This window comes from Arachis duranensis, chromosome 4 (genome assembly GCF_000817695.3).
Source record: "Arachis duranensis cultivar V14167 chromosome 4, aradu.V14167.gnm2.J7QH, whole genome shotgun sequence".
NCBI lineage: Eukaryota > Viridiplantae > Streptophyta > Magnoliopsida > Fabales > Fabaceae > Arachis > Arachis duranensis.
This window is the reverse complement of record NC_029775.3, coordinates 188090-214216: the sequence shown is the minus strand read 5'-3', so window position 1 is coordinate 214216 and position 26127 is coordinate 188090. Positions and strand designations below refer to the sequence as shown.

The window sequence follows — 26127 nt, the reverse complement described above, 5'->3', positions numbered from 1 at the left end:
TTAAGGGCACCCTTAATTTAAAGTATAAAATATGAAATAATATAAATGCTTATGTCATTTTTTTGGTTTTATATTTTATCACGTGAAAGTAACCATCTTGTATTCAATATATAATATGAAATATATAGAATATAGACTCAAATTAGTAAGGTGTATAGTTATTTTAAACTGTTAGCAAATGAAATTTAAAGATTTGAATAATCATTAAAAGGTAAACACAAGAATATGAGAAATTTGGTTGCACTATTGATAGATTTGAATGATCAAAATTGACATTTTTACATAAAATAATATTTGAATATAAATATTATTATTTAATTTATTTTTAATATATATTTTATATAAATAATTGATTGATTTTTCGTCAATAAAATGGATTTAATCAATAAAATGTATTAGAAATTAAATTTTATATTTTTTATGAAAGCGTTTTGAATTAATAATTTGAATATTTACTTAATATTTTAGTTGATATGCTAGGTAAACTGAAATAAAATAAAAGAGTATTTATCTATTTTAGTCTTAAAAAAAATTTGGATTAAACATTTTAATCTCTAATTAAAATTAATTATTTGATTAATTTTTAATAATTAATTTTGTCTATCACTTAAATTCTTTATTCTATCAATTTTAATTGAGGATAAAATGGTTTCTGGTAACTTTAATAGGGGCAAAATAGTCCTTGATTTCTTATGTTCAAAAACAACATTATTTTTCCTAATTTTTATCATAGTTCGCATAACTCTAGCATTAACAGTGTAACAATATAATTTCAAACTATACAATATACACTCTGTAATTTTAATATTCAAAAGAATAAAATTCTTCAATTTATTCTCAATCAATTCATACTAAAAATTAATGACTATATTTTTAAATTACTTGTCCTCTTCAATAGGTTTTATAAATCTAGACAACAACTCTAATTTGTTAAGACTCAATTTATTAAGATCTGAATAATTAATTTTAATTAAAGACTAAAGACTAAAGTGTTTAATCTAAAAAATTTTAAAATCAAAATAGATAAATACACTAAAATAAAATAGTAATTAAGAGTGTTAAATAAGGAGTAAGAGTAGAGAGGTGTAGTTATTGGGTGGTGGGCTGGGAAGGAAGGTCATCCCGGACTGAGTCGTGGTCTTCACTTTCCTTTCCACAAAGTTACAAACTCCTCAGCAGTCACCACTTCTCCAAGATGGCGGAGCAGTCGAAGACGAAGACGAAGACGAAGACCATGGAGACCGTACACTCACCTCTGCTCACCTATTTCTCCATGATCTCCCTTCTCACACTCTGTCCTCCCTTCGTCATTCTCCTGTGAGCTATTATTCATTGCGCTCGCTCTTTCTCTTTCGCTCTTTCCGCATCTCATCTCAGATTCGATCTACTTACTCACGATGCAGATGGTACACAATGACTCATGCCGATGGATCCATTTTACAGGCTTTTTCTTATCTCAAACACCATGGTCTCCAAGGCTTCATAAGTATATGGCCTAAACCCTCTGCCACCGCATGCAAAATCATTGCCGTCTATGCCGCCTTCGAGGCCGCCCTGCAGCTTCTTCTCCCCGGCAAGTCCGTTCAGGGCCCAATTTCTCCAGCTGGCAACCGACCTCTCTACAAGGTTACCACCATTATCATAACATAACATGCCTCTCATTATTACGTCACCTGATTTCGCCTTCCTTGCTCATTCTACAGGCCAATGGCGTCGCCGCATATCTAGTCACATTGCTTACTTATCTTGCCCTCTGGTGGTGAGCCTTTCTTCTTCATCCACTTGCTGCCTCATTTAAGATCCACAACTTGGAATTCGTTTCCTTCTTTAATTACTTCTTCGCTCAGAATGACTATCCTTTCTTTGCATCTCCATGATATACCGTTTCTGCTTATTTAACTTGATGCTATAGAGCCTTGATTCTTTATGTTTGTATCCATTCTGTGCAAGGCTTTGGAACGTTGCAAACTTCTTTTAGTTTTATTGTTCAATTGAGAGGACAGAAATTATCAAGATATGAGCTCACATCACATAGAAATTTAGTTCTATGGGATATGTCAAACGGATGTACGTTTTCGTGTTATTTAGGGTCATAAATACTATAAGCTCATGAGTTGAAGTTACTAAGTGTTCTATAAGAAAATTGTCTATAACTCTTTTCCTGCGAAGCAAGATGTTTTGCTTTTTATGCTTTTTCCGGGGACAATTGACAGTTAATTTTTTGCATTTAATTTTCAGGTTTGGGATATTCAACCCAACAATTGTTTACGATCATTTGGGAGAGATATATTCAGCACTCATCTTTGGGAGCTTTGTCTTTTGTATTTTCTTATACATAAAAGTGAGACTGAATAGCTGAAAAATGTTATTTGTTTAATAAAAAGTTCATTACATAGAAATTTCTGACTTAATTGTTATATTGGCCAGGGTCATTTGGCACCATCATCTACTGATTCTGGCTCATCAGGGAACATAATCATTGATTTTTACTGGGTAAGTTAGTCTCTGCTTTGATTTTGAATTAAGAGTTTAAAAAAGATTAACTTATTAGATATCTACCTTTTGCGTTGAAATGCAAGGGCTGCAGAAAGAGAAAGTGAATGTGGGGGAAAAAATTATATGTAAAGATAAATAAAAAACAAAAGTGAGTAGCATGAGAGGTGGCCTTACTCCTTATTCTGTTCTTTGTCACTTGGTTTCATGTTGCCTTCTGAGGGTCAGGTGCAAAGAATCAATGTTAAAGATTACTTGCTGTATTATTCTTATTGAATAAGACATTAGCTGTCGATATAAAAGACTTGAAATTATTAGAGTGTGTTTGCTTTGCGTTTTCATTTTCTGTTTTCATTTTTAGTGTTATCAGTTTTTAGGATTTTGTGAAGTAAAAAGTGAAAACAGGATTTTGTTGTTTCCTTTGTTTTTTCTTTTTCCTTTATGAAAGACTGGAAACAGAAAATATTGAAAATAAAACAGAAAATGAAAAAGCAAACCAAATGTCCCTTTATTTTTTTTCCCCCTCTAGCTTCAAAAAAGTTGCATCTTTAATGGTACAATGAGAATGGACTTTCCACTTTCATGGTTTCACAACATAAGAAGAAACCACTTTGGATTTAATGCTTCTATGTGAAAAATACCTCAAGACATGGATTTTAATTTCACAGTTTATAAAATAATGCTAATCTAATATCATGCAATTGTGGCAGGGCATGGAGCTCTATCCGCGCATTGGAGAACATTTTGACATAAAAGTTTTCACAAACTGCAGATTTGGAATGATGTCATGGGCTGTGCTTGCATTGACCTATTGCATAAAGCAGGTTGCGTCTCATATTTCAATCATATGAATAAAGCCAACTAAACCAATGAGTGCTTGCTAATATCAGCTGCAAGTTTAACTGTCCAAAATTTAGTTGACATACACAGGAGTGATCCTTTGGATTATGTATTTATTTCTAGCTGTTAATACGTCATCATAGCAGCAGCTCGAGTTGAGCCTGGGGGTGTTGGAAGTTAGCTGATTTATAAAAAGCTATGATGAAGCTTTTGGATTGCTTTGTCTTGTAATAGGATTTAATTTATGATATGGATTTGAATAAATTTTATCTTTATTTGGTAAAACTTGGTTGCCATGGACCCAACTGTTACTGACTTATCAGGAGCATGAGTGGGATATGATGGGATCATGTACTCAATAAATCTGAAACAACTGATTGATAATTTCATCTTGTGATATTTCCTTCGTTGGATAATTTTCTAATTTTTTTGTATTTATTTCATGTGTAACTAGTATGAGGAAAATGGGAAAGTAGCTGACTCAATGCTTGTAAATACTACATTAATGCTGGTTTATGTTACCAAGTTTTTCTGGTGGGAAGCTGGATACTGGAACACAATGGATATTGCTCATGATCGAGGTTAACATAAACTCTAATCTTGTTTTTGTTAGACATCCTCCTTGTTTCACTTTGTTCTACCATAATGGTCTTTTGAAATCTTATTATTGCTAAATTTCTTGTATCCATTGTATTTAAACTTATTGTCTCACTAAATCTTATAACACTTAAATCTGCCAGCTGGATTTTATATTTGTTGGGGTTGCTTAGTTTGGGTTCCATCTGTCTATACATCTCCCGGAATGTATCTTGTCAACCATCCGGTAACTCTTGGCACGCAGGTATTATCCTCATCCTGTATCTTTCTGAGTTTCGTTATTCTTATATTTAATTTTCCTCTCGTTTTCCTCTTTGTTTCTGAAAATTTCTCTCCTTATCTTCCAGCTAGCACTGTTTATTTTAGTGGCCGGCATTCTTTGCATATACATCAACTATGATTGTGACAGGCAAAGGCAAGAATTTCGTAGGACAAACGGAAAATGCTTGGTCTGGGGAAGAGCTCCATCAAAGGTGTAATAGATAATTTTCATGTATCTTGTAATTTTCAGTTGCCAGTAGACTTTCATAATCTGGTCATAATGACTGTTTTTGCAGATAGAAGCCACATATACTACTTCCACCGGGGAAACTAAAAGAAGCCTTCTTTTAACATCTGGATGGTAAGTTTTAACTTAAAATTATGTAAACACAATTGTGATAATGATCGCTGGAGTAACAAGGTATTGGAGAGCTGAAACTTTACTTTACCGCCATTATTGAGTGGTTTATGTTCATCATTTTGTTGTTACCATTGGGGTCCCAGACAGTTGATATAAAATATATTATCATCCCACAAGATGATTACATTAATAGTTTTGCTTTCTTCCAGATACGAATGTTGTTATTTTTCATTTTAATCTTATGGTAGGACTTGTTTCTGATATTTGGCATGTGCCACATCATTAATTTCTTCGAGTACATGTCTTCTATCCTTAAATTAAAACAATACACCTTTTTTTGTGGAACCTGCAGGTGGGGATTAGCTCGTCATTTTCATTATGTCCCGGAAATACTATCTGCTTTCTTCTGGACAGTGCCGGCTCTATTCCATCATGTAAGGGTGTCTTATTTCCTATACATGTTAAAAATTGGAAGATTGTTGAACTTAGCTTCTTTTTCTGTTCCATGCAGTTTCTGCCCTACTTCTATGTGATATTTCTTACCATCCTTCTCTTTGACCGAGCAAAAAGGGATGATGATCGATGCAGATCCAAGTAAGCATTAAGATCTATTTGTTAGTGTTGTCTCTAAATTTTTCTTTTACCCACACACGCATACCTTATTTACTTCATATGTCCCCTTAATCATCATCTAAATTGGGGATGCTTCTGAAGAATGAACATAAATTGAGAAAAGCAAATAGATTTGAGAACATCTAATGTTTACGTGTTGGGATAAAAAATAACTGCATCATAACTAGAAAGAAACTTTTATTTTTATTTATTTATTTATTTTATGTTAACAAAAGCATGGCTGGAGGAAACTTTCACTACCAAAGATTTAGGAAAAATCTTTAAATCTGGGTGTAACGTTGATGAATTTCATGTTGTGCGCAGGTATGGCAAGTACTGGAAACTATATTGCGACAAGGTCCCATACAGAATCATTCCTGGCGTGTACTGAAGTATGGTTATGAATCAAGTGTGGAACCTTTTGCGGTTTTGCCCTTGGATGAGATGATGTTGGTTGTCTTGTTATGAAAAGTTTAGGACTTGGAACTAATCAAGTAATTATTATTATTGAAGCAGATTTTGTAGGCAAACGGTGTGACTTTTTTTAGCCTTTAGCTGCGTCTTTCATATATACCAATGACCAATCTACTCTTTCGTGTTGCTTATAACTTTCCCCCATAAATCGATCGGTTTTAGCAGGAGTGTACAATGGGCTAAACTTTTGGTCCATGAATAAAATGAACATCACCTACACTATCTAGAATAACCATCCGAATATCAGGGATAATCAACATCTCATCCTAAAAATTAAAGGTAATTTTGGACTTCACCAATGATCAAATCCTTGACTTTTTGGATCTAGAATTCTAATACCATGTCATGAACTTACTCATCCCAAAAACGTAACCTGACAGGACAATGTAACACTAATGGTTATATTTTTAATACTTCCTAAATCTCTATTGTACACATCGTACGCTTAGACCATTGGCTTCTTATATTTTTCTTTTTTTTTAAACTAATAATCAGTTAAAGAGATAGTAGACGAATAAATATTGATTAAGAATTAACAAAATTTATTATTTTTTATCATTTAACTATTAATTTAATTTTTTTTATTTAATTTTTTAGTATAATAATCTAACAATATATTTTACTGATGGTCTTCTAGTATTATTTGACTTAAATTATGATGGTCTTCTAGCATTATTTGACTTAAATTACGGATGAAGATCTGAAAGAGATATTTCTTTTTAAATGTTAAGGAGCCAATTTCTTTAACCAAGAGATACTACATTCATTAATGTTTTTTGAAAGGTAATATTGTATTATAATTAACATAAGGATAGTTAAATAATTTTTTTTATTAAAAATAATGTAATGTCATTGTATCAAAAATGAATTTTAATAAAAAATATTTTTTGTTGACATGCATTAAATTGATTAGTATTTGGAGTTAATTTTCATCTATTATTATAAAATATCATATCAATAAAATTAACTAATTTTTAAATTTAATTGAATAATTATATAAAATATTTTTCAACAAAATGAAACTCTTAGAGTTTGTTTGGGTGAATTTTAAAAAAAAATTTTTTGTAGTTATCTATTTTTAAAAGATCTTATAAAAAAGTAAGTAATTTTATACTTAGGAATCTCATGCAAAAAAATCTTTTTATTTATCAATTATGTTTGGATATAATAATATAAAAGTATTTTTTGTTTATTTATTATATGAAAAATATTTTTTTTAGAAAAAAACAATTTTAAAAAAAAATATTTTTTTAATACTTTTATTTTTACTGCAAAAAATTAACCAAATACACTAAAAAAAAGTTTTTTTCAATAAATTTTTTTTTTATCGAAATAATCACATCCAATCGAGCACTTAATATTTTTATTGAAATAATAAAATTTTAATTGATGCATTTTTAGCGTTAAAGTGTTATAAATATGATGAGAAGAGGAGAAGGGAATAGGAATTAGGAAAGCAGATTGGAAGATGATTGATTCGAGATTCGAGATTTGAGATTTGAGATTTGAGAGAGGCGTCGTCGGAGTTCCCCGCTCTGTTTGATTCCATTTAAGGTTTCTATCTAATTCTCTGATTTGGTTCAAGTCTCTCTCTCTCTCTCTCTCTCCCTCCCTCCCTCCCTCCCTCCTCTCTCTCTCTCGGGTCCTTTTCTTCTATGCTTGGATGGCTTGGCTTGCATTAAGCATTAAGCATTAAGCTACCGAATACGTAGATTAAATTATTTTCTGAAACTATAATTTTGATGATATATCTGTTTCAATGGTGAATTAAATATGTTGAACTTGTTTCCAATGTCTGCCTGGTTATTAACAAGTTAGGTTTTTTTTGTCAGACAGAGATGTCATCGTATGAAAATGTTGTTGGTGGAAAATTGAAGCTCAAGGGAAAGGCACTTGATGTGAAGGCTGGCGGAGTGAAGAAGAAGAAAAAGAAGAACAAAAGAGATCATGAGAATCAGATTTTGCAGACTACCGAAGATGATATTTCAGCAGGTATCTATCTGTCCTTTGTTTTCAGCTTCATCGTCATGTCATGCTTTACCTCTTATGTTCTACACTTTGTTACATGCAAGTTATGATGTATGGCACAATCATCCTCTTTGCTTAACTGAATTAACAACCTGATAATTGTATTTATTTGTTATGTGAGATGGTTATGGATATCAGAAACCTATATCATACTCTTCGTATTAGAAATTTGGCACCCATACATCTTTTCGGCAAGAGTACTTTTGATGCAGAATAAGAAGATGATTTGTTGAACTGCTCAAAGTTCCTTCTGGTTCTTATTTCTTGTTCTCCCATTCAATAAACAGGTGGGAGCACAGAGCAATCCTTGGGTACGGATGATCAAAATGCAAACGATGAGGGCAAACTGAGTGGGGAAGGGAAGGCTGCTCACTATGATGATCATCTGACACCAGCAGAGAAACGATACATAGAACAGAGGGAGCAACTTGATGTTCATAGGTTGGCCAAGATCGCCAACAAATCTCACCGCGATAGGATTCAGGATTTCAACCAATATCTTGCAAACATGAGCGAGCATTATGATATTCCTAAAGTTGGTCCCGGATAGTATGAAGGCCAACAACCCCTATTGTTTAGTATTGATACCATGTGTTGTGTGTGTACTATCGTTACAGAACCATGTTTATCTCGCTTAAGCGGTATTTCAGATGATATACTTCGGTTTCTTGCCTTTTAATGGAGTAGTAATGATATTGCCTTCGATGAAATTCCCATTGAATATGCTGGCCTCATAGACCAAGCCAATTATATTGTTTTTTACTTGAATCGCAATTACGCCTGTTGGTAAATGTTACTGCCTTAAATGAGATTCCCGCATTTTTAACCCTTTTTTATGGGAGAAGAAGAGGAGTTGTCAAAGAGCAGAGAAAAATAAGCTAAGTGTAACCAGAAATGAATATATATATATATATATATAACATTGATAATAATTAAGTTGAAAATAAGATTCAGGGGTGAGTCCTTCAAAATTATTGCACAGAAAAACAATAAAAGTAGTAAGAAAATAAAAAGACTTACTGTCATCTTTTGATAATAGCATGATCCTATTAGTCTATTAATGAAACATACGATAATAGTTATTGGCCTATCATTATGAGTTTATGACTCTTTTAAGGGAAACCAGAATCAACCAAATTAGCTTTGCGTTGCACGGCTTGGAAAAGCCACACTATACCATATGCTGTTCCAACATATATACCCAAAGAATCAGTTACTAAATTAATTAATAAAATATATATTAAAATATAAAATATACATTAAAATAAATTAAACATACATATTTATACACATATAACACTTAATTTAGTGACTAATTTTTAATGTGCTTATGACATTTTTTATACTTTTTGTTTATATAGAAAATAACATTGACGAATGATTAACAAGGAGACCAAAAGAATAGACAGAATATGCGCTACTGAGAAGTTCCGGGTTCTATCAAATACTCATTCATTGCTACAAGGTAGAATCCATCGAAGAAAACACATCATTCAGAAAGTTTCATGACCCAGCAGGGTCCATCTCTTAAATCCATAGTGATCCACATATACCCGCAGTCACAGCCGCTTCATTCTCAAAAATAATTTTATTCACCTAAATACATACTGAAAGAACAAGCTATCATCTCTTATTATCAATAAATAACGGGGGGACATGATTACAGCTGCACAAGCAACTAGACGAAAAGCCAAACCAGCACCAGGAAAGAGATATGAAATGAACGAATCTAAGAGTAGAGTGCGAGAAAATTCATGATATTGCTGACACTGGATCTTGATTCCTCTTATAGAACTATCAAATAACACTATCCTCGAGCAAGGCTGAAAATCTTCAATCATCGGGCTTCATCCTCAAGGTTGCGGAAACCATTAGTGAGGTCCTCATGTAATTTCTTAAATTTGTCAATCAAAGCAGCTTCACCTTCTGCTGGATCCTCAAATTTCTGAGACCTGCAATAACAACAGATCAAGAGAATTAGATCTCTACTTTCTATGTCAAAATAAGTCATCTAGTGCAGTTTTAAAATTGCTTACACTAAACGATAGAAGAGATCTCCCAATCGATGCTTGATAACAGTGTAGGTGATCTTTTGTCCATCTGTACCAGCTCCCCTCTCTACTGCCTGCAAGTGTAGCCAGCACCATGTAAACAAAATACTCTAGCTGACTTAGGAACAAGAATGCATAACACAATGAAATGAACAATTTCTGGTTTATAATTATGGGGGAGGGTGGCCCGAGAGATTAAATGTGGTTTTACATCATCCCCCCCCACATGCCAACATTTACATGGAAACCTGTAGAGTGAACCACCATACCTGGTTTGCCAAATTGTAGAAATGGATAATGTTGCGCATCATCCAAACAGACTTGTAGAAGGGACAGAATTTGTCATATCTATCACAGCCAAACAAGAGGTAGCAATATAAGATAAGAAACACATAATAAGCTGTATAATAATACATGTCAAAGAATTTAGCCAATTAGAAAGGAACTTACGGTGTAAAGGCATTTTGAGCAAGATAATCCTCTCTCAAAAGTTTTGCAGTTTCTAAGGTGATCTTATCCACTTCAGCTAAAGCATCCTTGCCTACAAGCTGGAGCAATGATTTGCATCAAATGACCCAGTTTAGTTTACAACTTAAGAACAAATACATAGACATCCTCTCAGATTTTGTCAAGAAATGCAAAACAATGCCATATCATGGTGTTAAAGATAAACTTATCAGACTATTCCTTAGGTTGAAGATAATTTGCAACATCTAGGAGTTTGAGATGCTATAATTCTTAACAGTCTGTTCTCATGTAACTTAAATATACCTTCTCTATCCCCAAAATAGTTTAATAATTCTATCCTGTATAGGAGAGAACAGGGACAACTCTTTAACCTATAACGAAGATGATATTAGAACCAATAAAGGTGTACCTGAACAATTTCATTCAGGTCATCTTCTCTTTGCAGTACTTCACGAGCCTTTGTCCTAATGTTGATAAAATCTGGATCGAATTGCTCATAAAAGGATTCAAGTGCCTGAAGGTACGAAATATAAATTAATATAATTGTACAATCATGCGAGGGAGTATAAGCATACAAATGAAGGAACTTTAAAGGAAGAATATGAATTACAAAGCAAACAAATGTAGGGCATACCGTTGAGTACTTTGAATAAGAAATAAGCCAGTTCACAGAAGGAAAGTGCTTTCTTTGAGCAAGCTTTTTGTCCAAACCCCAGAAAACCTGCAAGATATCCCCCCAAAAGAAAAAAGTTTAGACAGAGTGAATGTTATAGAAGAGGATACGTTAGTGGTAAAAATATCACATTGACCTTTGTGAACTTGTGGGCATATTAGTCAAGTCAATCAAATACAAACTACCTTCACTGGCAGTTACCAACAGATCATATATAATAAGTATTAATTTTACCTGAACAATACTGAGAGTTGCAGATGTCACAGGATCTGAAAAATCTCCTCCAGGTGGAGAAACAGCACCAACAATTGTGACACTACCTGTTCGTTCAGGACCTCCAAGGCATTTTACTTTTCCAGCACGTTCATAGAAAGAGGCTAAACGTGCAGCAAGGTAAGCAGGATATCCACTGTCAGCAGGCATTTCTGCCTGTGGAAGACAACATGAACATCAACATATATTAGTCAGTGTCAATATTTGCATGTGCACCTTTTGCTTAATGATACATCACTTGTCTGTTATACGCTAGTCAAGAAAGATGATCCCACCATAATACATTTATCTTAACCAAGAAGGGGAAAAATACTCCAAAATAACAGGTGAAAACTCTCATTGAACAACAAAATGCTCACCAGACGTCCAGAGATTTCACGCAATGCTTCTGCCCATCTAGATGTTGAATCTGCCATCATACTGACATTGTAACCCATATCTCTAAAATACTCAGCTAAAGTGATTCCTGAGATGACAAAACAGAACAAAATCAAAGTGAGGTAATTTTCAAAAACAGGTAAATTATAAAAGAAAACATGATTGGTTGAGAGAGAAAACATTTCTTTTATAGAGGGAAGAACTACATAGTCCTCAACGATAAGGAGATGTTCTAAATTTTAAGAGGCAAGAAGTCACCTGTATAAATTGAAGCTTCACGAGCAGCGACTGGCATGTTTGAAGTGTTAGCCACTAATGTTGTTCGCTTCATCACAGATTCTTCACGGCCATCAGGCAATGTCATTGTAAGTTGTGGGAAGTCCATCAGAACCTAAGATTCAGTAAATTGGTTATACCAACTGTAATCTCACAAACATGAATATTTTATGGAAGTAGCTCAAAAGAAAGCATACTTCAGCCATTTCATTTCCACGTTCCCCACAACCAACGTAAACAACAGCATCGGAATTGGAATACTGCCAAATAGGAGAAAGGATGAATTAGAAAGATCTAATGACTTGCAGGAGGAAGAAGAAGAAGAATGCCTTGATGGGGTTTATCAGTCTCACCTTAGAAAGAGCTTGACTGATGACTGTTTTACCACAACCAAAAGCTCCAGGGATGGCACAAGTCCCACCAAGAACAGAGGGGAAGAGGGCATCAAGAACTCGCTATAACAAATATAAGTCATTAGATGTAAAAGCTACCAGAATTATAACGTACATGGGAGAATTTATAACAAAAAAGTTTACCTGACCAGTAAGAAGAGGAGTATCAGCTGCAAGTTTTGATGCAACAGGCCTTGGTGTACGTACGGGCCAGGTCTGCAATCCATAAAGTACACGCAAGGAACTTGTAATATAGGAAGAGAGCATGGAAACCAAGCCTTCAATAAAGCAACTACAATGAAAAAAACAAAAGAAAAAGAAAAGTTATAAACCTGAAGCATGGTGAACTTCTTTTTAACACCTTGAAACTCGAGCTCCAACACAGTATCCTGCAAAACAATTCACATATCACTTAAAAAATAGAGAATCCCCTAAATGATGAAAAATACAAAGCTTGGCAGTCATGTCATCATCAAATCTAAAATATGAAGCAAAGAGCTGCTAAAACAACACTCTTCCAAGGAAATTGAACCAAAAAATATATATATAAAAGCAAATAAATTCAGAATACAACCTTCAGGGAATATTCGCCAGGTGGTGCTATGTAGGTTATCTTTCCCATGGCATCAGGTGGAAGTGCGATATGGTGTTGCATTAGACTGTTCTCAAAAACAGTCTGCAATGGCAAAAGGTTCAAACAAATCATTAGATGAACAAATCAATGAATGTGAATAATAAACAAGCTCACTGAATTAGCTACAAAAATTACCGCATATAGATCTCCACCGGTCAATAGATCTCCTTCGCCTGTCACCGGTGCATAAAATAAAATACCAATAGTTAGTTTTTCCCCCTATGAAGCCTAACACTAAGTAATAGCAATTTATTTCTCTGATACGGTACCAATTTTCTTAGGCTGAAATTCCCAGAGTGCATCTTTGTCAAGAGCTGGAACAGAGACACCACGAGGAATATACACATCACCAGATCTTTTGGCAATAGTTTTCAAAGGCCTCTGTTTTGATTTAAGTAAGGGGAAAAAAAAGAGAGCTTCATGTTAGAAATAACAGGGGAGGTAGTGAAACTTTAATTGCTAAATTTGTCAGCATTTGAAATCAGACATAAATCAATTAATAAGCAAACCTGAATTCCATCAAAAATGTTTCCCAGTATTCCAGGTCCCAACTCCACGGACAAAGGCTGGTTATGACATAATAATAGCTTATCAGTAGAGGAAGGTAACGAGAATATAAGAAATATAGTGAAATTCAACGAGGGATATAAAATGTAACCTTGTGTGTACGTAACACTGGATCATTAACCATCAAACCGGCCGTTTCCTCATAGACTACGATTGCAGAGAAGCTCCTCAGTTAAGAAAAGAATACAGAAGGAAGAAACAAAACAAAATAATTGAAGAGGCAGTTTTGCATCGTGAATGCAACATGTACTAAAATGTTTCAAAGTATGGAATTTCAAAGAGCAGAACCTTGGATGGTAGCAGAGTCCCCTTCGAGACGAATAATCTCACCAATGAGATTGTCACGACCAACACGCACCAGCTCATACATAGCAGCCCCGGCCATTCCATCAGCAACCACGACTGGTCCAGATACCTGTTTCATTCCAGGAATCACACATTAAGCATCCACTACCCTCCTTTTCAACTTACAGTCCAAATTATAATTTAAAAGGATAACGGGCGAGATTGACAAATGAGACTTCACTGCCACTACAAGTACAAAAAAAAAACCGAAGGAGCCACTGAACAAAAACAATAACATGTCACAACCAGTGAAATGTAAAGTGAATTTACAAATTCAACACAAATCCAGAGGCTTGAAAACTAGAGCTTCCATTAAATCCTCAAATTAACAAAAACAGAGAGCGATCATTGGTACGAGTCCAACAATTGACACGAGAGTGAAGATCGAGAATTAAAGCATGTAGTTGGATCCAATCGCGAAATTGAACACATGACATAGTGCATATGGTAGTAAATGAAAGCAAATCTATGGTGATAGGAACAGAAGTGAAAAAGGGACGATACGATGGAGTGATGATTGGAAGCTTATCGGATTGGATTATACCTTGCGAACGTAACCGTATTCACTCTCCTTCTCGGAATCCTCGAAGGTGGTGAGGCGAGATCCGTAAACGGCAGGCATTCTGTGAGGCAGAGATCGGATCAAGCTAGAATTTGGGAGATTGAAGATCTGAGGAACTAGGGACCAAAACCCTAAGGTTTCGATTAGTAGTACCACTCAATAGAGATTGCGCTCTGCAACAGAGGAAGAAGAGAAGGAGAGAGTGAAATGATGGATGGAAGAACCGCAGAGCAATGGCAATGGCAATTATGTAGCAACTTCTTAGAGTTATGATTGATTTGCTAATCAGACAGGGTACGGATCCTCTACGGACGCGTGTATCGAAAACTCCACAGTGCACCTTCCTCTGCTACTGAATCTGCCAATTGATAACTGCCACGTCGCGCTCGTTTCTCTCGTTATTGCTAGCCACTGCCCAAAACTCTCGTTTTAACTCTCGTGAGTCATGAAGAGATGAAGTTGAATAAAAAATTCACAGGATTGGACTAGGGTCATTTGAACGTGGGCGGGCCTAAGCCAGCCACCTCAACTACATGGAATGGCTATGAAAAAAGATAAATATTACTGTGATATTTTTTGGTGACTAAAAAACATTAAAGAAAAACAACAAAAAAGAAAGCAATACAACACGAAAAAACCACTACTAATGAGTAGATGAATCCTCGCCCTCTCTTCGCAATCAAATCTGCAGTTGAGTTAATTGAAATGAACTTAACTTAAGAGCAATAACTCTTGAATAGTTGAATTTTTCTAATAATGTTTCCTTCTTTGTTAGACATTGGAGATTTGGAGCAACTCAAAGACTTCCAAAGAATCTGTCTCGCAGATAATATTCTTAGTCCCGCACTCCCATGCTAAGACCAAACCCCTTCACATCGCAAAGAGACGGCAAGGATCCAGAACAAGCCTTCACCCACGTCCCCGCGGAACTCCTGATGATGCATCCATAACCCGCTTCACCCTCTCATGGAGGTGGTTTCCTATCTGTATTAAGACCATGAATCTGCAAAGTCTTCTGTGTAGCTCTTGTGCGATATTCTTAGCTCTAATAGTTACTTTCTCATCAGACCAGACATCCATTGAATTGAAATAAACCTGCGAAGATCAGACTCCAGATTGCTTTAGCTTTCTTTCAGTTAAAAATCTCTATTCTCATAACACCTGGGGGCAGAAATCAGAGTTCGTTAGACCTCTTCTAGCATGAAAAACAGTCACAGGTAGGGCTTGATGGACACAAAGCCAGACCATAAATTTTATCTTTTTGAGCGCCAGGACCAATTCCAATTATTAAGCTCATTTCAATCACAAGAACGTCTCTAAAGCAAAAGATAACCATCTCTCGCATTATAAGTCTTAAAATTAGAATTCCATCGCCACCCCGGTTGAGGTCTCAAGTGCAATCTTGGATCAAATTTATTAATCAATTCAAGTATGTCAGCTGTGAGAGGGGTAGCAAGTCTGTTTAAATTTCAGTTTGGATAAAGCCAGAAATCCCCAAAAGTTAAATCTATATCAGATAATGTGAATGTAAGGAAGAGCATTGTATAATTTGCCATGAGTGGACCAATGATCATACCAAAAGAATTCTTTTCAAGTTTGTCAAACACATCGACCAAATTTTTCCAAAAGCGTGAGGCATTTTTCGGCACATTAAACTCAAAAATAGATTGGTTCCTCAAAAAATATATATATTTTTTTGTGTACACGTTCCTCAAAATATTTACATATTCCTCTGTGATACGAAAATTTTTATTTTTTTTGGTTTTGGGTGTAGAATCAAAACTCTGATAGGGTGGGCAGACATACGTTCTGTTGGGCTTGGGTTACGAAAGTAAAGCCCATAAGATATTTGGTTTATTTCTTTTGATACAAAATCAAATCAACCTTTGTTTTGTTCCCTTCTTATTATTGACATTCACTCCTCCCTACCCATCTAACAAGAGAAGAGACGAGACGAGAGTACGAGACCCTTTTCTTTGTCCTCAAATCGCTTACGAAGAAGCGATCCAACCATCCATTGAGAACCCCGTTCTTGCAATTGAAGTAGAGATGAAACATGCGGCGGAGGCTGCACCGGAGGAAAACTGCTCTGCCAAGCCAGCTGTCAAGCAGGGTGAGGGTCTCCGCCAGTACTACTCTCTCCACATCCATGAGCTGCAGCTCCTTCTCCGCCAGAAGACGCACAACCTCAACCGTCTGGAGGCTCAGCGCAACGAGCTCAATTCTAGAGGTACCCTCCTTAGTCCTTACCCTAACCCTACCTCTACCCTTGCCCTAATCTATACATGCTTCTCTTTATTATTAAATAAAATTAATGCGTCTAATAACTATTTGATTGGATTTACTGCTATAATTAATAATTAAGTTAACTAATGAAAGTCTGTGTATGTGATTAATGGCAACTTTGGACAGTGAGGATGCTCCGGGAGGAACTGCAGCTTCTCCAGGAGCCCGGATCGTATGTCGGTGAAGTTGTCAAAGTTATGGGAAAGAATAAAGTCCTAGTCAAGGTCACGACTCGCTCCTCTGCTTTCTGTTTATTCCATTATCGTTATCTTCAATTGGCATCTTAATATTTACTTCGATTCGCATGTTGTTTAAGATACCTGAATGGTTGTGCGTCATTCTGCTATAGGCATAAGTATCCTTTGAACTTGCACTCTAAATCATTGATGGACATACTCTTGTTCGAAAATTTTTGTTCAGTTAAGGACACCTAAGCTTCGTCTGATTTGCATTTGTTATAGATCTATGTTTTATCGCTTAAAGGTCCCTTTTTCTGGATTATGGAGTGTCGTTTTTCTGGTCTGCAAAACCCATCATGTCCTTGAAGAGTGTTGTATATGGATTTGGATTATTTATGGGATGTTTTGATTATAATAACTAAGCAGAATCTAGACGAAGTTCTGATTATCCCATTTTCTTCAGGTTCATCCAGAAGGAAAGTATGTTGTAGACATTGATAAAAATATTGACATTACAAAGATTACTCCATCCACAAGAGTTGCCCTTCGTAATGACAGTTATGTCCTTCATTTAGTATTACCGAGCAAAGTTGATCCGTTGGTCAATCTGATGAAAGTTGAGAAAGTTCCCGATTCTACCTATGACATGATTGGTGGCTTAGACCAGCAAATCAAGGAGATTAAAGAGGTGCGTAATCATATAATATATTGACTGATATTCTTCCAATATTTGCATTTTGTGAGATCTATTTATGCATCTTTAGCTTTCGTTCATCTGTCACTTCTATCTTCTTTTTAATCCGTATGCACGTTTTTTGTATATTTATATTTCAAGTCTCATGTTTGTTATCAATTTTAAAGGTCATTGAGCTGCCAATTAAACATCCTGAACTGTTTGAAAGTCTTGGAATAGCTCAACCTAAGGTACTATCTCTTTCTGAGATTGTCACACAACGTACCATGCTTCCATCAGTATATTGTACTTTTTGTTCATTGTTTGCATAAGTTTTTCCCCATTTGCTGACGATCTCATGAATCACAGGGTGTTCTACTCTATGGGCCACCTGGTACTGGAAAAACATTGTTGGCTAGGGCAGTGGCGCATCATACTGACTGTACCTTCATCAGGGTATCCGGGTCTGAATTAGTTCAGAAATACATTGGAGAAGGTTCCAGAATGGTCAGGGAACTGTTTGTTATGGCCAGGTACATTCTCTTCTTATCTCAACTTCTTATGCTCATTGTGTGTTGCCCTTCATTGAAAGAGTTTGTAGTTAGATGCATATTAATCTGAGAATGAATTTGACTATATTAATCCTTCTCCAATTTCAAGTAAGTGGCTGTTGAAAAGAGAAAAAATGGACTTCTAAAGGGTTTTGCATTATTCTTTGATTCATTGGTTTATTGGTTAGTATGCTAGGAACTATGCCCTATGAAGACATGCTTAACCATATTATGATTGTGACGTAACACTACTCTTTTTAACAGGGAGCATGCTCCATCAATTATCTTCATGGACGAAATTGACAGTATTGGATCTGCTCGAATGGAATCTGGAAGTGGCAATGGTGATAGTGAGGTGCAGCGCACTATGCTGGAACTTCTCAACCAGCTAGATGGATTTGAAGCTTCAAATAAAATCAAGGTTATACAGTTTGCTTATGTTGGAGCTATAGTGCTATTAAGCATTCAGGAGAATTTTTTAAAACTAGCCTGACTAAAAATAGAAAACAGTAACATATAAACAGATATGTTCACTCTATCCGACTCATATAAGATATATGTTTATTTAAGCAATTTTATGAGCAAGTTCTAAAGAAAAATATGCATTACAGGTTTTGATGGCCACAAACCGGATTGATATTCTGGATCAAGCCCTCCTTAGACCCGGACGAATTGACAGGAAGATTGAATTTCCAAACCCAAATGAGGAGGTATGCATAAGTACCTTAGCATTTACTCTTTTATGTACTTGTTCCAGGAAAGAAGCAAATAGACTTGCACACTCGGCGTTCATATCACTCCTGACATTGAGTTAATCTCATGCAGTCTCGGCTAGATATTCTGAAAATCCATTCAAGAAGAATGAACTTAATGCGTGGCATTGATTTGAAGAAGATTGCTGAGAAGATGAATGGAGCATCTGGTGCAGAGCTTAAGGTATGTTTCACGTTGTTTACGCTGCATTTGTCTGCCTAGCTGTTTTTGAGTGTTCTCAGGTGAATCGGTGCATTCATTTAAGTTGTCTCGGTCCTTTTTAATTATTATTTTTTCTGTTTAGGCTGTGTGCACAGAAGCTGGAATGTTTGCTTTGAGGGAGAGGAGAGTACATGTGACACAGGAGGACTTTGAGATGGCTGTGGCCAAGGTTATGAAAAAGGAAACAGAGAAGAACATGTCATTGCGGAAGTTGTGGAAGTGATTTTTCTTTCATGTTTCTAGTACACTATCCTACAAAAACGGACAGAAAACATACCTTAGGCTTGTTTCAATTTACAGTAACGCACGCTGTTTTTCATCTTGCTTATTATGTTGACCAAGTTCTGTACCAAATTATATTATTCTTTAAAGTTGAGTTCTTCGTTGTCGGTGACCAAGTTATCTTTCGATGTTGTTGTTTACGAGCCACTCGATTTAGCTATAGTGAAAGAAGCGCAAGCCACAGAGGATGGCATGCTAAAAAACAGTGATGTTTCATACTTGAACCACTATAGACTAAATCGAGTCTATGTATGTTTTGCAAATAAGATTAGCGGATGATCCTTCCATACTTTGATAAAGGAATTGGGTGATGTAAGCAAGCAAACGAATTCAATATTAGTCATCGAGTTTTAACTGATTGTTGGTTCAACGTGTTTAATCTGGTGTCCCAATTGAAGTTTTAGTCCCTCAACTGAGCTCAGAGCGTAATGTCATATCTGTATGCCAAATATTTTCCGAAGTACATACTTGTGTTATAGTTAAGTGAGAATTTTGAAATATCGTTTTGCTGAACCAAAAATATATATACAAATCTGACATAAACAGAGATAATGTGTTCAATGTATTTTGTGTCCATTCTAATAAAGAGATAATGTGTCCAGTGTATTTTGTGTCCATTCTAATAAAAAGGACACGAAATACTAACAAGGACACAATTTATTTTTTATTTTATTTTTTATTATTCTTGTTAATTTTTTATAATTATATTTTTGTTATATTTTTTATCTCAAATTTTTTGAATGAAAAAAAATGAGAATAAAATCAAAATACGAGAATATAAAATTTTGTGTCTCTATTAGGCTGTTCTGTTTTTCGTGTCTTGTCCTATTCTTAGAAACAAACGCAATCTTGTAAATTTTGAAAACTGAATTTGATTGATAAAATTATTTTGAGACGAATTTGAAAAACTACCCGTAACTAATTTGTTTAATAATAGTAATGACGGATCATTTTACTATTGAGTTTTATAAAGTCAATTTAGTCTGATAGTTATCTTTTGTATTTGGTTGGAAGGCGAGGAGTGTGTGGAGTGCATAGTCTCTTTTGTCCTTGAGGCTTCAAGGGATGGAGTTGGTGTTCCATTCAGCATCCTCATCGTACCTACCATGGACAAGAAGAGGCAATGACAATGGCTGGTGGCCCTTGACATCATCAAGGCGATCACGCAGGAGTAGCACAAAGCTGCGAGTGGCTGCATCTGTAGAGAACAGGAAGATGGAGCTGTTGAAGTGCATCCAGGACACCGAAAGAGGTCTCTCCGCCACTCCCGAGCAGCGATCTTCCATCGAGGAGGCTCTGGTGAGCTTAGAAGGCTACAGCGGGGGCCACCCTATCAGTCTCCCCAAATTGGACGGCACATGGCGCCTCCAGTATACTTCTGCTCCCGATGTCCTCATTCTTCTCCAAGCCGCTGCCACTCTTCCTTTCCTTCAGGTTGGACAGATCTTTCAGAAGTTTGAGTGCCTAAATCAATCCCATGGGGGTCTTGTCCGCAATATTGTCCGATGGAGTATTCCAACTTTCTTAGAGGTCCTTTACTCCTCATCGCCCCCCATGCAATCCCTCAATTTCAATTTTTCATTCCTTCAACTTTCTAATAATTCCATATATTATTCCCATGCTTCCATCTTCATTTGCTGCTCTACAGTAAACATTCTTGGTCTTGGTCTATTTTATACAGGAACAAGAAGGTGCTACGTTACTTGTTTCTGCCAAGTTTAAGCTTGTTTCCCTGCGTAATATCTACCTTCAGTTTCAGGAGGTAATCATTTTGGCTTACATCACCTGCCTCTCAGTACTGGAGATACAGCTGTTTAAACTGTTAACATATCTTTTTTGCTTTTTTAATTCTGGGTATTAGAATAGAGCCACACACTTAACTCATGCTAGGAGGGTTGCCTTAAACTTATACAAGTTATCGACACCTTATCTTTGGGTGATGCTAGAATCTAATATGATACATATATGTTCTCTTTAGTTTTTGGGTGGACTATTATTGCTAATAAAGAAATATAGGGTGGCCATACCCTCAAGTTTCACATTTCATTACTTGTGGTTGGGGGAGGGGGAAGAACTCGACTAATCTACTATTGATGTTTGGTATTAATATGACATTCTCTTCTTGAGCTGCCATTACGGGGTTGTAACATCAGATGCCTGGCAGATCACAGTTCAAGATATAAATATTAGCGAAGAACTGCAAGCAGTAATAGCTCCGGCGGTACTACCACGATCTTTTATAAGTCTGCAGGTAATTCAATTCATTGTTAACTCTTTCTGCTTTGTTTACTCGAGGCTGTTAATTTGATCTCACCAACTGATGCCACAAAGCAATGTCTCTCCCAAAACTTTGGTATCGTACTTTTGTCTCTGCGCGAGGACTAGTACAGAGCTCTTAGTGGTTAACTAGAATACACAAACACGTTTCTTTTTGGGTCTGGTGTTGTAAGCAACATGGTCTGTTTGTCCTGCAGATCTTGCAATTTCTACGTGCATTCAAAGCGCAAATCCCTGTGAGGGATCCAGGAAGGTATATATCATGAATGATAACTAGGTTGAAATAGTTCTTTTGGTTATTTTCTTGACAAATAGATGTATGTGAATGTGATGCATTTTGGTTGAGTTGTAGGGAATCAGTAGGAGGACTATACTACCTTAGTTATTTGGATGAGAATGTTCTGTTGGGTCGTGCTGTTGGTGGTGGAGGGGTTTTTGTATTTACCAGAGCCCAATCTCTGTACTGATATGCAAGTGGCTGGCCACATTAGTAGTGGCTTTTGCCTAACTGATGATGGGATTACATCAGATGTAATGTAGCTCTATGCTCACTCTGATTTGTTTTCCTTCGCTTCTGAGTTACAAGGTAGATTTGTTCGTACATATCTTTACTGATTCGTTGTATATTTGCAAAGTAAGGAGAATGTCTGTCTGCAAATTTTCAAGTATCATTTTGAAATTTGAAGTGGGTAAACCAAAAGTTGGAGCTTATAGGATCAGCCTGGTATTCACAAGATTCATAATTTGCGCTGATGTCCCAGGAGATGAAGCAATTTAAATTATGAGAATTGCCTGAATGCCCAAATTCATTTAAAATTGGCGGTGGAGAAAACTTAATAGAATTGTTTGTCTCAATCTGTTTCTGTATTTCCTCCTTACAAGCAAACATCTATGATTTGATAAATTCCCAGTTCAATAAATTTGCTTGCTGTGGTACTAGTATACGATCTCAAATCTATTACTCTTTGACATCATTTTTTGCCATTTGTTGATTTGAAGATAACTTGTTGTAAGGACAAGACTTTTCGTATACTACAACTAGTGATCTGTGACATTGACAACAATAGCTCTCCGAATCCATGTATTTCCAGATTGAAATCTCTCAAACTATAAATAGGAAAGAGTCAGCAGCTAGACTCGAATAAAGGTGTCACCTCAGTTTTTGTTTTCAACTTGTAAGGCGATGATTCATTACTATAGAGCTACGTGAAAGATTCCATGTCAGACTCATGTCTTGCAATAAATTCGTTAAACTCGAGATGAGGTAGAATGGAAGCCCATTCTGATTCCCTATCTCTGCTGTATGTATATATGGACCGTAATATTCTATAATTTGAGTTGGGTAAGATGAAAAACAATTGGTTGCAAAATACGAGAGTGGTACGTCACTTGCTAGTCAGCAAAAGGCAACCGCTTTATTAGTAATTAAATTGGATATTAAAAGAGGCAACAAACAGCAAGCACCTACCAATCAAAAAGGAAGGGAAGATGGAAGAAGAGGAGGAGGCGGGGATGGGGAAGTTGCCGGAGCATGTGGTGACAGAGATATTCATAAGGGCGGGTGTGTGGGAGTGGCCCCAGATATCGTGCGTGAGCAAGAAGTGGGCTTCCATGTTCCGCAGCGAATCTTTCTGGCAAGGCGCTCTCTCCTTCACTTACCCCTTCTTCGCCAATAATTCCTGGCCAGGCCCCATTCCTCCTCCCCCTCACCCCAAGAGGTAATCGATCACATCACGCACCTTACTTGTTTGACGAAATGCTTCTTAGTTACTACTTCCTTCTTCTCATCGCAGGAGATTCATGGCCCTCTATATCACCCAACACCTCTTTGCTTCCGATCCTCACACGGACGAGGTCATCGGCCACTGCTACCTCTTCCTCAGGGACCAGCTTCACCTCCATCCCTCTCTTATGCCCCCTCACTCTGGCATCCTTCATGGAACCCTTATTGGTGTTGTACTCTCACGCTCTTTCTTGCTTCTTTCTTCATCATGATTATTATTGCAATAACATTCTTGTCATCTGAGCAGATCAGTTCATTGCTTGTGGCAAGTCCAGAGACGTAGCCCACGATCTTGCTTCTCGAATATGGCTGGCTGTTGTTGACAATCTCCATGAAGACCACCACACTTATTCTTTGCTTAAACGCCTTGCCCAAGAAGGGGATGTAAGTCCACCTTAGCTGCTTGTTCCTTTTGCAACCTACTTCAATTCAGCACTATAGTAGCATCTTATTCGTTTTATTTTCAGCAGATCTTTCTTCCATACCCATACACTAGATCTGTCAAAGTGCAATGGAGGGTGTTTGAGAAGCTTTTCACCGATTTCCGTGATTGCTTCAACAATCTAGATTATTATGATATTTTGGCATGTGCTAAAAGCAGGTTTCACCCTATACCATCTGCTTGGTTAGGTCGCTAGTTAGCAACCACAACAAGCCCATTCTTTTCCAAACATCAATTCTTGTTTATTCAGATCCAAATTATAGGGTTACTCTGCTCTCTGTAGCTTGTAACTTGTAACAGCAGTTGCTGTAATGTATTATATTCTATTAGATCATTATCGCTAGAGTTATCTGCATTCTGCCCCGCCGGTTTTTTCAACAAAGAATCTTTTACCTGCATAACTCAAAATCTCTATTATTGTAACCATTAGTAATAAGAATAAAGTGTCGCATTATTTTGGATTAAATTTTATGAAGAGCAATGTATTATTATATTATTTATCAGTTGTGCCAGGTGTATATCAAAATTAAATATTAAAATTAGTTATCAGTATGAAATATATATTAAAATATAAATACATATTAAAAATAAATTAAATAATATATATTATGTACAAATATATTAGTAATTAATTTTTATAGTTAGTTTTAATGTACAAATAATATTTTAATAATTTAAATATTTTGTATCTTTAAAATATAAAAAATATTATTTGTCAATAATTTTTAATAAAATCTTCATCCTTTTTCATTAACCTTTTCTATTTTCATAATTAACGCAATAAAATGATGTCCTACGTATCAACCTAAGATTATTATTTTCACTTTTTAATTTTTATTTTTTCAATTTCATAAACATTTTGCATACTCACAAGTCACAAGTCACACCACTACCACTCGGGTCTCATAAAAAAATTGCTTTTCTCAGCCCAATTTTAGATCCAAAATTAAAAATGTCCGAACTTATATTAAGCCCAACACCACATTGGCTTGGCAATGCCTTCATCTCAGCTCAACTAGATTTTGTTATTGAATTTTTTTTAATAAATTTTAAAATTCTCATAAATTACAAATAACTACAAAACAATTTTTTGTTAGTATTTGATAAATATTTTAACAAAGAATTTCTATTATTTCAAAATATAATAATATTAAAAGCCGAAATATCTTTTCTTTTTTGTTGTAAACAATTCCATTATTCTTCGTATGGAAATTTGAGAGGTAAGTATCCAAACCAAAATAAACAAACACAAACCAAAGCTACTTTTTTCGCGGCATTCTGACAATATTCTGCGTACGACTATACTGTCCTCTTCTACTATTCACACTCTCTCTCTCTCTGCCTTCGTGCTCCCCCATCCCATCTCATTTCATTAAAAATTAAGCATTTTCCTATTTTATTTTAGGAAAATGTATCTTCGTTAACAGCCTTTATAATTTTTTCATTGGAAAGTGAAATATCGAACAAAACAAAACAATCGGAGTGCTGAGGACAGTGCTCACATTTATTGCATTTCTTTTTTTTGAAAAACATTTCTTTTATAGTTTCAAACACTGCACTCACTCACTCAAGTGACTCAACTCTTCCCTTCCTTGTCTCTAGGGTTTCCCTCTGCAATTTCAGCTCTTCTGGGTCTTCTCATGTGCCACATTCATCTTATCAAGCTTCCTAACTCCTTAGGTTTGTGTAGAAACGCAATATTCCGTGTATTTTCTCTTCTGCTTTTTAATTTTTGTGGCGATTCCCATTTCTGCATTGCATGTAACTTTTGATCCTTATTTTGTCCATTTCTTCACTTGCTGCTTCCTACATGTGCCTTTTTTTTTCTTTTCTGCCTTCCTAGCTCAGAGGTTATTTATTTATTTATTTATTTTTTACTTAAACAGAAGTAGAAAAGAAGCAACTTATGTGTATCTGAGATCATCCTCATTGTCTGTGACTCTGTGCTCCCAAATAATAATAATAAAAATGTTTTCTTTTCTTGTTTGATGTTTAATGGACTGCAAAACTTGAACATAGGAAGAATGTGCAAGTAAATACGCATTTTGAGAATAGAATCACGAGTTTCTGATCTCTCTGAGTGCTCATTGCTGTTCTCACTGTTATGCCAAAACTGCGTTTTCTATTTCATTTCTCAATCGGTGATGCTCTTGGCAATTTTAGAAGAGGTTCAGATTCAGCTGAAAATTCTTTCCTTTTCATCAACTTTCTATTAAGCGGGGGATTTAATACTTTAGCCTTTTCTCCCTCCTTCAAAAACTGCAAATTTTTTCTTTTTTTTTTTTGGTTTTCATCTTCCTTGTTTCCCAATGGATACTAGCAGTAGTTGTTCTCCGATCCTTGCGGTTTATCTGAATCGAAAGGAATGACATTTACATAAAGCTAGGCATATGC

General features: G+C 35.7%; 5 protein-coding genes across 7 annotated transcripts; 4 read left to right on the top strand and 1 right to left on the bottom strand.

Annotated features, from left to right (window-relative positions):
- Positions 1–1082: 1082 nt before the first annotated feature.
- LOC107482511 (7-dehydrocholesterol reductase) lies at positions 1083–5777 on the top strand. The gene is made up of 13 exons (XM_016103037.3): positions 1083–1317; positions 1404–1626; positions 1704–1759; positions 2239–2341; positions 2428–2493; positions 3204–3317; positions 3788–3914; positions 4074–4174; positions 4278–4403; positions 4488–4552; positions 4905–4986; positions 5064–5146; positions 5489–5777. Exons 1-13 carry the CDS (start codon positions 1196–1198, stop codon positions 5553–5555), a joined length of 1335 nt encoding a protein of 444 aa, XP_015958523.1. The 5' UTR covers positions 1083–1195; the 3' UTR covers positions 5556–5777.
- Positions 5778–7040: 1263 nt separating this feature from the next.
- LOC107482512 (uncharacterized) lies at positions 7041–8376 on the top strand. 2 transcript variants are annotated; one of them, XM_016103038.3, is made up of 3 exons: positions 7041–7192; positions 7471–7630; positions 7954–8376. In XM_016103038.3, exons 2-3 carry the CDS (start codon positions 7477–7479, stop codon positions 8214–8216), a joined length of 417 nt encoding a protein of 138 aa, XP_015958524.1. In that variant the 5' UTR covers positions 7041–7192; positions 7471–7476; the 3' UTR covers positions 8217–8376. The 2 variants fall into 2 exon arrangements, with proteins under 2 accessions (XP_015958524.1, XP_015958525.1); XM_016103039.3 differs by having other exon boundaries at positions 7073–7192; positions 7475–7630.
- A 725-nt stretch (positions 8377–9101) lies between these two features.
- Positions 9102–14580, bottom strand: LOC107482513 (V-type proton ATPase catalytic subunit A). Its single transcript, XM_016103040.3, has 20 exons — positions 14268–14580; positions 13667–13793; positions 13470–13525; positions 13321–13377; positions 13081–13192; positions 12947–12984; positions 12752–12853; positions 12510–12566; positions 12322–12393; positions 12139–12240; positions 11983–12045; positions 11768–11900; positions 11491–11597; positions 11093–11287; positions 10820–10906; positions 10595–10699; positions 10168–10265; positions 9987–10065; positions 9703–9791; positions 9102–9618 (listed from the first exon to the last, which is right to left on the bottom strand). Exons 1-20 carry the CDS (start codon positions 14343–14345, stop codon positions 9504–9506), a joined length of 1872 nt encoding a protein of 623 aa, XP_015958526.1. The 5' UTR covers positions 14346–14580; the 3' UTR covers positions 9102–9503.
- Positions 14581–15716: 1136 nt separating this feature from the next.
- On the top strand, positions 15717–19351 carry LOC107482515 (26S proteasome regulatory subunit 8 homolog A). The gene is made up of 10 exons (XM_016103041.3): positions 15717–15725; positions 16077–16515; positions 16698–16795; positions 17214–17438; positions 17612–17674; positions 17793–17956; positions 18239–18395; positions 18586–18684; positions 18800–18910; positions 19032–19351. The coding sequence occupies exons 1-10, from the start codon at positions 15717–15719 to the stop codon at positions 19170–19172; spliced, it is 1506 nt and encodes a 501-aa protein (XP_015958527.2). The 3' UTR covers positions 19173–19351.
- Positions 19352–20224: 873 nt separating this feature from the next.
- Positions 20225–24076, top strand: LOC107482519 (probable plastid-lipid-associated protein 10, chloroplastic). Of its 2 annotated transcripts, none has more exons than XM_052260773.1 (8): positions 20225–20761; positions 20913–20993; positions 21396–21482; positions 21706–21761; positions 21861–23226; positions 23302–23459; positions 23539–23675; positions 23762–24076. In XM_052260773.1, exons 1-5 carry the CDS (start codon positions 20297–20299, stop codon positions 21973–21975), a joined length of 804 nt encoding a protein of 267 aa, XP_052116733.1. In that variant the 5' UTR covers positions 20225–20296; the 3' UTR covers positions 21976–23226; positions 23302–23459; positions 23539–23675; positions 23762–24076. The 2 variants fall into 2 exon arrangements, with proteins under 2 accessions (XP_052116733.1, XP_015958534.1); XM_016103048.3 differs by having other exon boundaries at positions 23759–24076.
- The last annotated feature ends 2051 nt before the right edge of the window (positions 24077–26127 follow it).